Genomic DNA, 15829 nt, shown 5'->3' with positions numbered 1-15829 from the left:
TTGCATTCTTTATTTTGCATCAGTTGCATGTGTGCTGGAGTATTTCAGTATGTGTTTGTGTGTGCGATTATGACTGATACCATAAGACATCCCTAATCCACATTTTATGTTCACCATGATTAGGATAACAGGCTGCGCTAACAATCTGTGTGTGCATGTGCACAGTGAAACCGAATGGTCCACAAATCTGCCCAGTAATGCCTCTGTATCCATCCACACATGACCTGAACACACATAATTGCAGTCGGCCAATCAAATCATCCCATAGAGAGTAGAGAAAAAGCTAAAAGTAAATTAAAGACTTTGTTTTACCTTTCCCCGTGTGTAGATCAAACCTTGACCCTGCAAAAAAAGAAGAAACATAATTATTGTTCTGAGCGTGCATAAGCGAGGCTGCAGCAGTACAGTGTGCTGCTGCACGGATGAAGCAATTCAAACAAACAATCAACAACATTAGTTTCTCTCTGTAGGTAGTCAGAACCCACACCATGCTTGGTTCCTGTCTGCAGCTTTTCTCAATACCCCTCTATAATTGCCTATTGAGCTGTGTCACTCAAGACTTCATGTTCTTGCAAAAGCAAGTCATTGTTTCACAAGATACATTCTAGTCTCAACATTAGTGTTTGCATGGCAAACATATTGACTTTATCTACTGTGTTTGAAAGAGAGTGTGTGCATGTTCATGTGCATGTGTTATTGACAAATTATCTACCCTGACAGGGGACAGTTAATTAAATCCTTCCCTGGAACTAAGCATTATGAAGTAATTATTGGGCATGTATGCATATCAACCAAAAAAGTCAACATCCACATGTGCTAAATACATCACATGTGCGCACACACATACTGTATGCACTTCTGTAACAGAGACAGACGCACAAAAACGCATTTCTATTACATGCCTGCACACACACTCAGATACACCGATACTCGGATTGCAAACCGGCAATAAATTTTTGCATCATCACCTTGTCTTGTGAGCATTCATACAAAAACATCGGACATCTTTCTGTCACCATCAGGTCCTTCACAATAGCAAATGTGCCCAAACTAAGCATCTCTCTCTGCCAGGCAAAATAAACTTAGATGGCAGCTGGATGTGCCGCCATTGACTTGCATCTGACAGGCCGTCATTATCTTTACTGCTATCATCATTACAATTGGCAGCAATCAACCTATTTGACTTCTGCTTGTATGACAGCAAAAACAATGCTCCTAACAGTTCACTGGTACAGTATCAAAGAATAAAGTCTATTACAGACACTATTGCAAGGGCACAGCAGATACATTGTTACAGTGCAAAATGTGATTCATTATTTCAGCTCCATGCATGAGGTTTGGTAATGCTCACTGGCCACACAGGACAAAACAGGAAATACCTTTTAGATATTTGCACAAGTTGTTTGCATCTTCATTTTGACACATAATAAATAATGGATTCACTGGGAATTTGAATTAATGTTTTATACGCCTCCCAGTGCCAAACTCTGCCCACCAACGCTGCCAGTAGTAAAATCCCCAAAAGAAAAAAAAAAATCCCAATTCCCAGAAGCACTCTACACTCAATTACTGGTTTCCAGTCTTAAGCCGATGAACTGGAACCAAACAGCTCATGTCTGCTGGATCTAGACCTGTTGTCTAGTTGCTTTTACATGTGCTAACAGATGCTTGCTACATCTGCTGCCTGATAACAGGATATGCTCAGTGGGATGGTCCAGCAAAGGCTCCAGATTGACTGGTAACATTTTGATAAGCTGCAGTGTGTGTTTTGAGATTCTTTACCTTCCCTGAAAGTGCTTTGAATACTATCATCAGCGATCATAAGCTTTTTGCTCTTTGGGTTTGGATGGAACTCCTGGACATGGCTTCTCCTGGGAAACATTAATTTAGCTGTGTATTTCTATCTCTTTGCGTTCTGTCAAGGAAGTTGAGATCCCTGCAATTGAAATGCCTATGGGAATACTCATAGGAAGGCAAGGGACTTCCCAAGTGGCTTCAGCCTGGGAAGCCAGGTCTCTACCTTGGAGACCAAGGTATTCTCCATCCTCGTAACTGATGAAATATACAATGGGTAACAGTTAAAATATGATATAAATGTTGATTCTAGGGCTACAAGCAAAATATGTATAATGATTTTAACATGATTGTGGGATAGGTAACCAATATTAAAGTGTGATTATTGTTCAATTGTGTGAAGAAGTAACAATGATGAGGAATCATGTGACATGAGATGTATTAGGCAAAGAAGGGAGTAGCTGAGGCCCAGCCTAAGGGTTACAATTGGATTCTAAGGAGTACTCTTTCTGCCATCATAACTGTTATGGACAGAGACTTTGCGGACTTTGGATCGGGAGTTTTGTTAAGGTTCGAGCAGTGCGGCGGGCTAGGAAGGACTGTACAGTACTCTCTGTACTCTCTGTCCATAACAGTTATGATAGCAGGACGGACAAAAGAGTACTCCTTAGAATCCAATTGTAACACTTAGCCCAGGTGGGGATGGTTAATCCTCCTTCTGCCCGACACTCCCGTGCCGGCCGTAGGTAATAGGAGATCCTCTCTCTGCGATAGTGGCTCTGTCCTTTGCTCTGTCTCTTGAGTTGAAATTCTAAGTCCAAAGATGATTTGCTCCAATGTGGTCAATCGAACAGCGAGTCTTGAACCCGAGAGCCGGCTGGAGGACTAACCCCGAATCACCCTTTGTTGTTTTCTTTTATACTTCCCCAAATGGTTGTTTGTCCATATGCACGTGCGTCGCTTCCACTTTCTCTTGGATTACGTGCCTTTTCACCAGTAGCTTCAACATTTCAACACATCCTCAGCTATTCCCTTCTTTGCCTAATACATCTCATGTCACATGATTCCTCATCATTGTTACTTATTCAAACAAATGAACAATAATCACACTTTAATATTGGTTAAATACTCCATAATCATCTTAAAATGTTGTATATTTCATCAGTTACGAGGATGGAGAATACCTTGGTCTCCAAGGTTGAGACCAAGGATGAGGCCACTTGGGGAGTCCCTTGCCTTCCTATGAGTATTCCCATAGGGATTTCAATTGCAGGGATCTCAACTTCCTTAACAGTTCCGAAATAACAGTACTTTCTCAAGACTACAGACTTACTTTAGTCAGACCGCTGATTTATATGACCAGGAAATAAAGTAATTCTTAATATACTTTTCAATTTCAAACCATCAATCTCTTTTTTTTTTTCATGGAAAACACTGCTTCATTGTTGTGCACTGTAGATCCATTTACAGAATTGTGAAAAGAGGAGACACTGGCAGTGGCAGTTACGATCTGTCCTGTGCTGAACACCTTTGACTCTCTCAGGCTGAATAGAGACTGGCCACCCAGGCTACAGGAGCCCTGGAAACAAAAGGAGCTGCTGTGGCATACAAATAAGCTTTACAATCTGCTTCGGACACGGACACACGGACACACACACACACACACACACACACACACACACACACACACACACACACACACACACGGACACACACACACAAATGCTGTTCATGTGCAAGTTTATAACAGGGGCTTTCATCCAAACAAATGTGTACAAAATATATTGAGTCACAGAATCAAATCTAATTTAGCCATAAATACCCCTGTGTATTTGTCCTTATGGTACCTTTTTGACTCAAGTAATGCCTCAGCATTGCTGTTTTGTGTTACCAATGCAAATAACATTTTGTAGAGAGCTGGTTGCTTATAATATTGGAAACTGGTCATGCACTCACTCCTATTACAGCCCGTTTATCTGTGACAAGATCAAATTCAACAGCAGCAGGCCAAAACTTGTCTTGTGCTTGATAATTGTTAATTCAGTGGTAAAAAGAAGAAGAAGAAAAACAAGCACACAGTAATAATTGTCCATATTTTAAGCATGAGCTTGCTGTGCGGGCAGAGGTGTGAGGCTGACGCTTCGCTTGGTCCTTTTCAGCTGCTGACGTTCACAGGCCCATCAGCAACAGGCCTTCACATTACATACGGCTAAAGTGTTCTGGAGATGGAGAGGAGCGCTGTTAAGCAGCGGTGCCTGACCACTCTTATTCAGATAGGTCTGCCAGATGGAGCAAAGGCTCATGGGAAGCAGGGAGGGTGTGCAGACATGACAGAAAAAAAATGTGCTGTTATTTGTTAACAGTTGACCTGCCTTAAATGAGGTTGGAACAGTAGTCTAGTACTGAATCATTGATATGCCTCATACCAGGAATATAACAATGATCACTGAGTATCGATGCAAGAAGGTCTTCTTAATGCATGACAAGTACTATTTGATGGAGTGACTGACAACCAAGAACCAAAGAGCTAAAGTAAACATTTGACATCTGAGCAACAGGCTACAGGCCTATATTTCCCTGCCATTAAGCTCCATCTTTCCATCCCTCTAAAGCGATTAGTCACTGTGAGTCTACGCCGAGCAGGTTGAATGTAATCTCAACCTCTGAGGCACTTTACAGAGAATTTCAAACCATTACCCAAGCTCAACAATTGCCAGTCGCTGCCAAGCACCTTCAAGGGAATGTCAGTTTCCATGGAGACCAAGCCACCCCAGCTGAAGCCCCTGTCTCTTACCCATTGACGGGCACATATCACAAACCTCTGTAATTGTCTCTCGTGTACTGTCTCGGCTTTTTCTTACTCTGCCTAACATCATGTTTGTGTTAATCTATGCGTCTTTGTTCTCAGTTCAACCATCTGCCTCAGTGTTTGCCAGTGTTAGTAATTGCTCAGTTACAGCTTTGTGGGAACACTTGAAAGATGTATACATTTTAAAGAAAGTTGGGGAGTAAAAAAAAAATAAGTAAGGAGAATTAATGCTCAGAGTTGATAGCAGATGGAATCCAACTTAAGAAATAAAAAGTAGTTTTGCCAGTGGTTGTAATTGGCTGTTTAAAGTTTTGTAATCAAAATTGAATTAATAACAATGGATTGAATGAATATGTGTATGTGAAAGGCATCACTTGTAGTACAAAAGATTTTATCTTCTTTCAGATCATGGTTTCTATTTTTCAGTCAACTTCAACTACTGGTTTGGTGTACTCTCAGCGCTACCTGCTCAGTACCAGTCAGCAGACAGACACAGTTAGCAACTAGCTGGTAAACATAGCGGAGCATTTAGCTGATAAAGAAACATATTTTTCTCAGTAGAAAATGGAGACCAAAACAGAGCTAAACAAGAGTGAATATTGGTCACACATTAAAGACACAACTCCAAATGAATAATAACGTTTCTCCGTAACTGCTGGATGTGTAAATAAGTGCAACTGTATCAACTTACATGGTGAAAATATGCCCTTATTCACAGCTTGCTGCTGCTGAGCAGGGGTTAATTTGGGTCAGAGAACACCAAACTGCACCCTGATGAAGCTTAGCTCCGTCTCCTTCAGTATTACAGCGTTGCCAACTCTCATAAATTCAAGCAAAAATTTAAAATTGCCACTGGCAATGTGTATTTGGGTATAGGCCTATATATTTGGGTTGTTGTATTATTGTCATTTGGGACTTTAAGGTGAATTAATTTAAAGGGTTTGCCTTACCCAATTACCAAAACATATATTCAATTAAATATACATACATTAAAATGTCATTGCTTCTTCCTAGTGGTATCTGGCCATTTAGATAGTTAGATTCAATTTGAGATATGTGTCTATTAAATTGTGCCAATACAATGGAGGTGAATGGAATTTAGTTTGTGCTACAGCATTAAAAAAGTGACATTAAGAATATGCAGGATCTCTCTCCAGAAAAAAATGGCATTGTTACTCTGGACAATTCACAGAACGTCAAGAGTTTTCATTTGAACTACTTTCTACTGAAGAAATTATCCCTCATTGGGCAAGGGCTCCCGCTCCTCAAAAATCTCATTTTAACCCCTGCTGCTGCCCCTCAGTGGCCAAAAAATCCCCATCTAAACAAATCACTTCTCCAGGAATCTGCTGTAATAATGTAAAATAAAATAGAATAAAATAACAGGAATGCCTAGCACATGCTTAAACAAAAGCAGTCATGTTCGCACACACTGTGATGAAGGTTGAAAAACTGCAGCTTAGTCTCAGCAACAAAGGAGATAACATTTACTGTAGTTAGAGGCTGAGAAGACTTATATGCCCACAAAGGTCTTCTATGTTGTGTCTGATCTTAAATCACATCATTATCCTTAAAACATATCTATTTCTAATTTTCCTCCTTATTTTTATCTCCTAGCTTATCTCCCTCCATAGCATAATGATGTGTATTAACCCAGCTCTTTATTCTTCTTCTAAGAGCACTGTCACACTTAGGTCCTTTCTGTGACCCAAGTGTAGACAATAGAGGGGGAGTGATAGAGTTCAGAGATTTATCAAAAAACTGGAGGTACATAAGCTTACGGAGCAATGAGGCGGGCAAGGGTTGAAACCTGGAAGGCAGTCCAAACAGGTAAACAAATCCAAAGTCCAAAAATAGCATGGAGAGGCCTAAAACAGGCAGTTAACAGGTCTCCTGTCTAAGACAACAGATTTACAGAAAACAGCTATGGACTGGTATATATAGTGAGTAGCTGATGAGGGAAAAAGATGCAGGTGAGGGTGTGGGCGGGGCCAGACAACTGCAGAACTAATGAGGGAAGTGGGGAAAAGGAGGGAAAAGTCTGAGGGCATCTGGTGGATGGATGGAAAATGGCAATGAAGGGGATTAGGTAATAAGGAACATGGTTGGACAGGAGGGACAAAGAGACAGACTGCGGTTGATTAGTCAAAAAACAAACGTCTGTCCCCAAACACTTTTCCTTGACCTCGATGGTAAACGTCAATGAAAGATGTGAAGGAGAATTCATAAGAACCTAGGAAAAGACAACTGCGGTGTTAAGAGAATCGGACTGCACTTACACCGAAGTTATTGAAATGGGTTTGCCGTGACGAAACTACAATGTACTACGAAGATGGACAAGCACATCTTAGATATTTATTGTGTTGTGTTATGTAGCCTATATAAACATGGATAATTCTTTGAAAAATATTATATTACCTAAGCTGGAATTAAAATTAAAAAGGAATATAGGCTACCAGTCACAAAAGAGGAAAATGGTTCTTACATTGAGAATGGTTGCTCACACTCACGGTCCTGTCCACTCATATTTATCGACATGAATCCCAATTAGTATGGTTGTATGAAAACAATTGTTAGATTTTAGCAAAATAGGCAAATCCTTTGTTACATGAACAGCCAATGGTGTGTCACGTTAATTGGAATTGTGGGACGGCATTATCTCCTTTTCTTTCATAAAGGATGGTGCAGTGTACCCCATGCTAAGGAGATAAGAAAAAAACTTTCATTAGCATTTAGAGAATTGGACCTGCTCTTATCATAGCTGCCACTTAGATACTTCCAGCTCATTTCACATAGGAACCATCCTAAGCAAAAAACACACTGACGCCAATAGAGCAAATCACTCTGTTCCGCTGTTAGTTTTGCCTGCATTCCTGAGGACACTATTTGAGCAGTGAAAACAAGAGTTTGAAGATTTTACTGTTAAATACATAAGTGCTGTAAGAAGTGAAATATCTTTAAATTATTATGGTGAATCAAACTGTATGTCCTAAATTGGTGTAAAGGAGAAGATTTACTCTTGATAATCTAAAAAATGATATCCTATTAGAAGAATCCTTTATATACAGTCAGAAGTGTCTTTTTTATTTTGTTTTTTTTAGTCTCCCTTACTCTTAGCGAGGACAACAGGTAAAGTAAGAGAACTGCTCAGTGGACACTAAAGAAATGTGGCTTCAAGGAAAACAAAAATGTGTCTCCCAGAGGCAAACCTACGCTCGGCTCTCCTGCTTGTGTGTTCAGCCAGAAGATGATCACCAGGTAAGCGAGCAGCAATGATGGAGATAACATGCCCAAACAAACTCCCTCAGGAGGTGGAGCATTCCTTAAAAAAAACATGCAAACTACATCTTTCAAAACCCATCCTTGGCATACATTTACACATGATTTCATGACCCACGGTGTTCACACCTGATTCTCTTCCCTCTTGAGTCTTAATCAAGTTGTTTGTTATTGGTTTGTTTTATCTTTGATTGTGTAGGTGTGAATGCCTCTGAGTGAGTGTGTGGGCCCACTCATGTGTGTGTATCAAGCATCAGAATGCACACACTGTCCTTGAGAGTGCTCCAAAAAAAACAAGTCAAACAAAAAGGTCTCATGACTTCATCACATTGATCATTTTACATCGTCAGCTGTCTTTGTTATTGGGAATGCAAGTCAATGCAGACTGCATTGGAGAGGGTGTTAAAACATGTTTTCTTTTATGGAGAATGATTTGTTTGATTCACATTCCAGCTCGCTAGCCTCCTGGGCCCTAACCTACATTACAGCACAAAGACTATTAATCATTGATGATCAGACCTTTTAATATTGCGCATAATGTATAATGTAAATGTATCTGCACGTGAATAAAACAAATGAAGAGTTCTGTTCCGAAACACTGGATGTCCATTTTGTGGTACAAATTATTACCTGAGGAGTGTGTGGCCTGTCCTAGTTGTTGTTGTTGTTGTTGTTTTTGTCAACTATATTTATTTACAGTACTGTAATTTGTCTAAATGAGGTGTGATTTGGGCATTTTCAATGTATGGTGGTAGGAGAATAATTATAAGTCTTTAAATGATACATATTCAAAAAAGGAAAAGCCTCCACATGCACATACAAAATCTAATAATATTATGGCATTATTTCTGACACAGGCATCAAAGAAGAATTTTAAATATGAGAGATGGTATGTTCAAATATCTCATTTAAAAAGTAATGAGCCACCTCAGAACTCAAAAGCCCTTACAAATCTCACATCTAAGGCAAATGCAGATTAATCATATCATCCAGACGTTCTTTATCACTGAGGAGAGAAATGTCTCCAGAGGTCAATTAACCCAGTGTGTGAACTAAGAAATATTGGCACAGGCGTCCAATAAGCCGAGATGACACACTCAGAGATAAAGCACACATGCACACCAACAGGCCGAGATAATAAAGACAATGACACTCTTGCCAATATGGCTCAACTTGCACTCACACACGTTTCTGTTTCTCTCTTTACTTGCATACACTCACACATATATATTACCAAGCAGACTGCTGTCATTTAATCACAAGTCATGTTTTAATTGGAAAAAGTGTGAAGGAAATAAGAGCAGTTATAGAGCTGCTCAGTCTGGCACAGATATGTTAAGACTGCTGGAGCCAACTTAGTAGATTCACATATGCTTTTATTAAAAGGTCATTTTACACTCAATTTGTAAGTGGAGGTAGCCAGATTATTTTTTATATTATCTCTCAATCATGCCTCCATCACAAACCAAAATAAGGTGTATGCAAAGTAAGTGTAATTTCCCTTGATTTAACTCATGGACTGAAATAAATAAAGCTACATTTACAGGACAGAAAACACTTGTGTGTACTGCGAAATTGACTCTTTTAGAAATGACCCCCACATTGGTCTGGAAAATGTTTTTTTCCTTCTGTGTATTGGAGAATATACGAGGCTGACCAAAACAATGTGTCCAGCGTGTGCTCAAATTAAAGGAATAGTTTAACATTTTGGGAAATATGCTTATATGCTTACTTGCCGAATGTAGGAAAGGTAACAAACTGTACTTATAAAGCTCACTAATTTACAAGTTATATGTCATCTGTTTAATCTGTACAAAAACCGAGGCATAAAAAGGACATGTTGTGGTTTTATGGGCAATGATATACCTGACTATTTCATGGCCTGGCACAGTTGCTTCCAAGAGTCTTGTCATCATTGTGAGCTTTCCATATTTCATAGTACATTTTTTTTTTAATTTAAATTAAATAAAATGACTTGATTTGGAAGCAGTAAGATTACCGATTATTCATGTGTTTTCTGTTGATATTGTCTGCTTTGCCTATATTGGCCAGAGGCCTGTACGACGAATCAAGATCAACATGCCCTGGATTTATTTCAGTTACCCAGCTTCACCAAACCTAACAACCGCGGTCCCACAAGCTGTGTCACGATGGTGGTTATCAACTAGTTCAATCAACCCAGGGTTACCCAATCCAGCGACACGCGCGTTACATAAAAGTTTGCACAACACGACCAATCGCAAACATCTACCAGAGCCGCATATTTTACATAAGAAGAGCAAACTATAATTCTACATAAATATGAAGAACACAGACACAGTTTAACAGGCAAAACGCAATACAGTGGCTGCTTCCTAAAACAGGAAGGAAAACTGGCAAAAATGTAGCTGACGCTGTAAATGCGTAAATCACAACGCTTATCAATATCACTTCCCCATCAGTCAGGACCAAGATCTGACCATAATTACACTTCTGCTTTCCATAAACTGTCGTTGCTGTAGCCTATTATTTCAGTTGCAACCCCGGCAGTGGTAAGCGATCGTGAGAGCAAATAAAAAATATAAAAATATAATTCAAACTGATGTGCGCATTGGCAACACACGGCTCAAGAAACCAACAAATAGCCTATAGGTAATTCCCTCCGCTGAAAATATATATCTTTCATAAAAATACCCATCAGGGAATGTTAACAGGGCACCGAGCTCCACCGGATCTTCAAAGAACGGGCACGCCTTTATCAACCGAGTATTGATTGGTCAGTAGGCGGTGCTTTTACACCGGTTGATCTCTCATCTCCAACATAACCTGCTCCAAGCTTTTACAAGCCCACTTCAGAAAGTCAGTTCACCTCCACCTGAGTTCAGACCACAGAGAGTCCGTGGTAGTCTTAATAATACATGAGGCTTTCGCCTACAGTAAAGCCATTTTCTGGGTAACTGCATTTCCTTCCTTTCTAGAATATGCTCAATGCTTCATTTACCTATTTATACATAATAAGTGTGTGTGAGCTGCATGCAATCTCTCACAGATGCAAGTTAAAGCATCTCAGTGTTGCATGCATAAGCACTTTGGACCATAGTCACACATGCATAAAAGACCCCCCCACACACACACACACACACACACATATACAAATATACCTGCCCTAACACACACTGAAACACTGCACATACAGCTTTACAACACCTCAGGTTTGCTTTAGCACAGGGAGTCGTGCTGTTGGGCCCCTCAGCTAGAGTTAGACCTCTAACTCTACTCTTGTGTATCAAATAATTAGTCTCTTTAAACCGCATCAATACCCCAACAGCAGCTAGATGTAGTGAGACTGTTGTAGAGTATAAGTCAGCCGATCATGATAATGGCAAAGGCCATCTGATGGGTGGTTTTCTGATTTCATGGAAGGTTTTCCTCCAGTTGGTTGTAAAAATCATCTTGGGATTTGATTAAGGAAAGCAGAATCAGATCATCTGTGATTTTAATGAGTAGCTTGGCCAACCCCTGATACAAGATGGATTTCCCCCTTTTTTGGGGACAATTAAGTCGAAATGTGAGTCGAATATATCTTTATTTACCCTTTCTTTAAGATATCTAAATTAAGGTATAAATAGTCGGTGATCAACTGTATGGTCAAATCGTCAGATCTGCAGCCATATATTTTGGACACATGGGTGAAGAGAGAAGCAGAGCTGTCAACCACCTGTTGGTGATACTGGGGGAAAGAGCACTTTAAGGAACTCTTGAACCCAACAAAAAGGTCCTCTGTGAGGTTTAAAACACTCGGGGGAAGCCTTACCCATATTCGTGTCATTTTTTTATAAGTAAAATTAGGTATTCTAAATCCAGTCCAGTCACTGAATGTTTCTGAATGGAGTTTTCCCATCTCATTCCCATAAACTGATTCCTCGCCGACTGCTGAGATGCCAGTACAGATGGACTGAATCGAGATGAGGCCAACAGCAGTGTCTGTGGAGCTAAACTCCTGGTAAATTGTGCCAGTGCAGAACCGCACCACGTTGGGGCCTGGCCGCTGTGGCGCTCGAGTCCTGGCAGAGAGAACAGGGCCCCTCTTGTTTGGCAGAGGCATGTTGACAGGAAACATAATGCATTCACATGATAATGAGCCAGTGAATACATGTCCCTCGTACTGCACTGCTTTCTCTCCCTTGCATGTACGTGTCTTTACACAGATAGGGGGAAAACACATCCACCAATCTACTGTACGCTGACACAAACACACGCATATTCACACAAACATGCTCAATCACAAGCCGCTCAGTGTGCAGAACGGCCTGATCGCTGGTCTCATCACCTAGGAGACGGGTGCCTGGCAGAGACAGACTGGCTATTTAGCATTTACATAGGACCCCACAAAGCTTTCAGGTCTTTTCCAATGAAGAGAGAGAGAGAGAGAGAAGCACAGAGAGAGATTAATCAAATGGACACATGCAGAGAAATAGAGAAAAGAAAGGGAATTAAATACTGTTTGACAGTCACATTAAAGAGCAGAATGATGAAGAAAAAGTGATAGAGTGAAAGATTGGGAAGCAGAAAGCAGGCTAGCAGCAGGTAAAAGATGCATGCAAATGAATAATTGTGGCTAAGAGGCAGAAAGGCAGGCAGAGAAATTTGATTTTCTTCTCTGTCTCTTCTCTGACTAAATAACTGCTGAGAGTGATGTGTCTAACTAACATAAAACACCTCTGAGCGTTAAGAGGCGCACGTGTGATTTCGGCTGACGTCACGAACGAGGAGAAGCTATTAATACTCATGCCCACCTGAGTCTCCACCAGGCTAGGGAGAGAAAAGGCAGTGCAAATGAACTGTAAAAACAAAGTATTTTTTCCCATATTCATTCACAACTCCCCAAGCTGGGAATAAATAAAGGAAATGAAAAGAGGAGAAATCAAGCATTTGAGTTTCCAAGAGCCCTCTGCCCTCTGAACTGTAAGCAGAAGATCGAGGGATGGCACAGAGAAAACAAGTGTTGAATGGTTTTAGGGGATTTAGGCTACGGTGAGCTCCAGATGTGTTGAGGAGTTGAGGAGAGGGGACTTAAATAAGTGGATAAAAGCTACTAAAGTAATTTAGTGGCAAATTAAACAGATAACCTAGGGTGTATGAGGTTGTCATATCAGCCTCCTTTCTATACTGAACTTAAATTTCTAGTTTTTGTCCTCTTATTTCTTTAGCTTTTTCCCAACCTTTTCTGGTTTTCCTCCTGTTCTCACCTCATTTCAGTTTGGTCCCAGTTCTTTCGTTTTTTACCAACATTTTGTTTTGCAATATGTTTTGGTAAACACCTTATGTCTGTGCTTCAAGACATTGACATTGAGTAAATATGTTGTGTCTTGAAGCACGGACATAACGTGTTTACCGAAACCACAAGCATTCCCTAAGCTTAACCAACGTGCTTTTGTTGCCGAAATCTAACCACAAACAGGGGTCAGGGTGTGAACCCCGGTCTCTAGTGTCAAAGTCCTGCAGTGTGGACACTCACCATCTACCTAGTCCTCCTGCCGATGAGTTCCGTGTAGCACTTCTTTCCCTCCTTTTCCCTCGAACCATAATTGGTAGTATTTAAACATAATGTCTAGGAGACAGGGTTGCATCCTGAAGACCATTCCACTTACTCTGCACTGTCCGTCCCTCTTCATTAATTAATTAATTAATTAGTGAATTTGAGTCACGGCTCCGCAGCATGGAATCAGAATCGTATGCTTCCGTTGCTAGCCAGCACCATGTAGTTAATGCGGACCACCATACTGTAGCTTCTGTAGCTTCTTTAACTTCTGCTAGCTGTCCCTCGTCAGACCCCGAGCAGCCGGGCGAGTGGGTGACTATCCGAGGGAAGCGTAGCGTTAGAGGGAAGCGTAGCGTTAGAGGGAAGCGTAGCGTTAGAGGGAAGCGTAGCGTTAGAGGGAAGCGTAGCGTTAGAGGGAAGCGTAGCGTTAGAGGGAAGCGTAGCGTTAGATCTAGACCAGGGAGTGCACATGATGACGATCGCTCTAAACCGGAGCGTCTTCGCCTCTCCAACAGTTTCTCCCTACTCAGTGATACACCCGCTGAGAAGCCAATTCTGGTTATTGGGAGCTCTATACTGCGATTTGTGAAGCCGGCGGCCCCAGCGGCTATAGTACCTACGGTCATATGTGTCCCCGGGGCTAGAGCGGGCGATATAGAAACCCATCTAGAGCTGCTGGCTAAAAAGAACCGTAAATACAGTAAGATCATACTTCACGTAGGGGGTAATGGTCGTAAATCGGAGATCACTAAATTGAATGTTGAGTCACTTTGTGCATACGCAAAGACAATGTCGGACTCAGTAGTTTTCTCTGGACCCCTGCCAAACCTGACCAATGATGAAATATACAGCCGTACGTCATCCTTCCACCGCTTGTTGTCGGGGTGGTGCCCAGCTAACGATGTGGGCTATGTGAATAACTGGGGGGCGTTCTGGGGAAAGCCTGGTCTGATGGAGAGAGACGGCATTCATCCCACCTGGGACGGAGCTGTTCTCATATCAAAAAATCTGACCGAGTTTATCAGACATAAACCATGACAACCCAAGTTTAATATTAGTAATCAGGGGTGCAGTACTACGCGCCCCTCTGTGCTTCCGTTGGAGCAGTCACCCACTCATAGTCTAATAAGCACGGTGTCTGTTCCCCGACTCAGATCGGTTAAATCAAAGGTAAACAAAAGATGCGCTATACTTAACAACCTAATTGGAATTAAAACGACTGCAACGATAGAACAAAATAGGAAAATTAGATGTGGACTATTAAATATTAGATCTCTGTCTTCTAAAGCATTATTGGTAAACGAGTTGATATCAGATAATAACATTGATTTATTTTGTCTTACTGAAACCTGGCTGGGCCATGAAGACTATGTTAGTCTAAATGAAGCCACTCCTCCCAATCATATTAATACTCAAATTCCTAGAGGCTCAGGCCAGGAGGGGGAGTTGCAGCCATCTTTGATGCAAGCCTGTTAATTACTCCTAAACCTAAATTAAATTATAACTCCTTTGAAAGTCTTGTTCTTAATCTTCAACATCTAAAATGGAAAACATTACAGCCAATTATATTCGTTGTTATTTACAGGGCTCCAGGTCCGTATTCTGAATTTTTATCTGAATTCTCAGAGTTTTTATCATGTTTAGTCCTTAAATCAGACCATGTACTTATTGTAGGTGATTTTAATATCCATGTGGACGTTGACAATGATAGCCTTAGTACTGCTTTCAACTCATTACTGGATTCAGTCGGTTTCAGTCAGAGTGTGCACAAGGCGACGCACTGTTTTAACCACACCCTCGACCTTGTGCTGGCATATGGTATTGAAATTGAGGATTTAATAATATTTCCGCAGAATTCGGTATTATCAGATCATTCTTTAATCACTGTCGAATTCTACCTGACTATATTAAATTAGATAAAAGCTTCTACACCAGATGCCTATCTGACAGTGCTATAGCTAAATTTAAAGAAGATATTCCAACAGCATTCAACTCTATGTCATGCCTTAACATAACAGAGGACCTCTATGTTAACTTCAGTCCCTCTCAAATTGATACATTTGTAGACGGTGCTACGACTTGCCTACGGACGACCTTAGACTCCGTTGCTCCCCTGAAAAAGAAGATGATGAAGCAATGGAAATTAGCACCTTGGTATAACTCCCAAACTCGCAAATTAAAACAAATCTCGCGAAACCTCGAATGTAAGTGGCGTTCCACAAAAGTGGAAGAATCCCGTTTGGATTGGCAAGAAAGTCTCAAAACCTATAGGAAGGCCCTAAGAAAGGCCAGATCAGACTATTACTCATCACTAAAAGAAGAAAACAAGAACAACCCAAGGTTTCTTTTCAGCACTGTAGCCAGTTTGACAGATAGCCACAGCTCTACTGAGCCATCTATTCCTCTAGCTCTGAGTAGTGATGACG

General features: G+C 40.9%; 1 protein-coding gene across 3 annotated transcripts in view; it reads right to left on the bottom strand.

Moving 5' to 3' along the window:
* The window catches only part of igsf11 (immunoglobulin superfamily member 11), a 103527-nt gene that overhangs the window by 71296 nt on the left and 16402 nt on the right, over nt 1-15829 (bottom strand). Inside the window, exons 1-2 of one of the 3 annotated variants that reach the window (XM_028573424.1) lie at nt 13380-13477; nt 313-342 (exon numbers count right to left, since the gene is read on the bottom strand). Coding sequence is in view for 2 of the 3 variants with exons in the window: in XM_028573422.1 (XP_028429223.1) it covers nt 313-342; nt 6385-6463 (109 nt within the window). In the remaining variant the exon portion in view is untranslated. Of the gene's footprint in view, nt 1-312; nt 343-6384; nt 6497-13379; nt 13478-15829 lie in introns of those variants that run through there. The other 2 variants (XM_028573422.1, XM_028573423.1) reach the window with 2 other exon arrangements.

This window comes from Perca flavescens, chromosome 3 (genome assembly GCF_004354835.1).
Source record: "Perca flavescens isolate YP-PL-M2 chromosome 3, PFLA_1.0, whole genome shotgun sequence".
Classification (NCBI taxonomy): Eukaryota; Metazoa; Chordata; class Actinopteri; order Perciformes; family Percidae; genus Perca; species Perca flavescens.
Note: the sequence above shows the minus strand (reverse complement) of the source record. Positions and strands in the feature narration are given on the sequence as shown.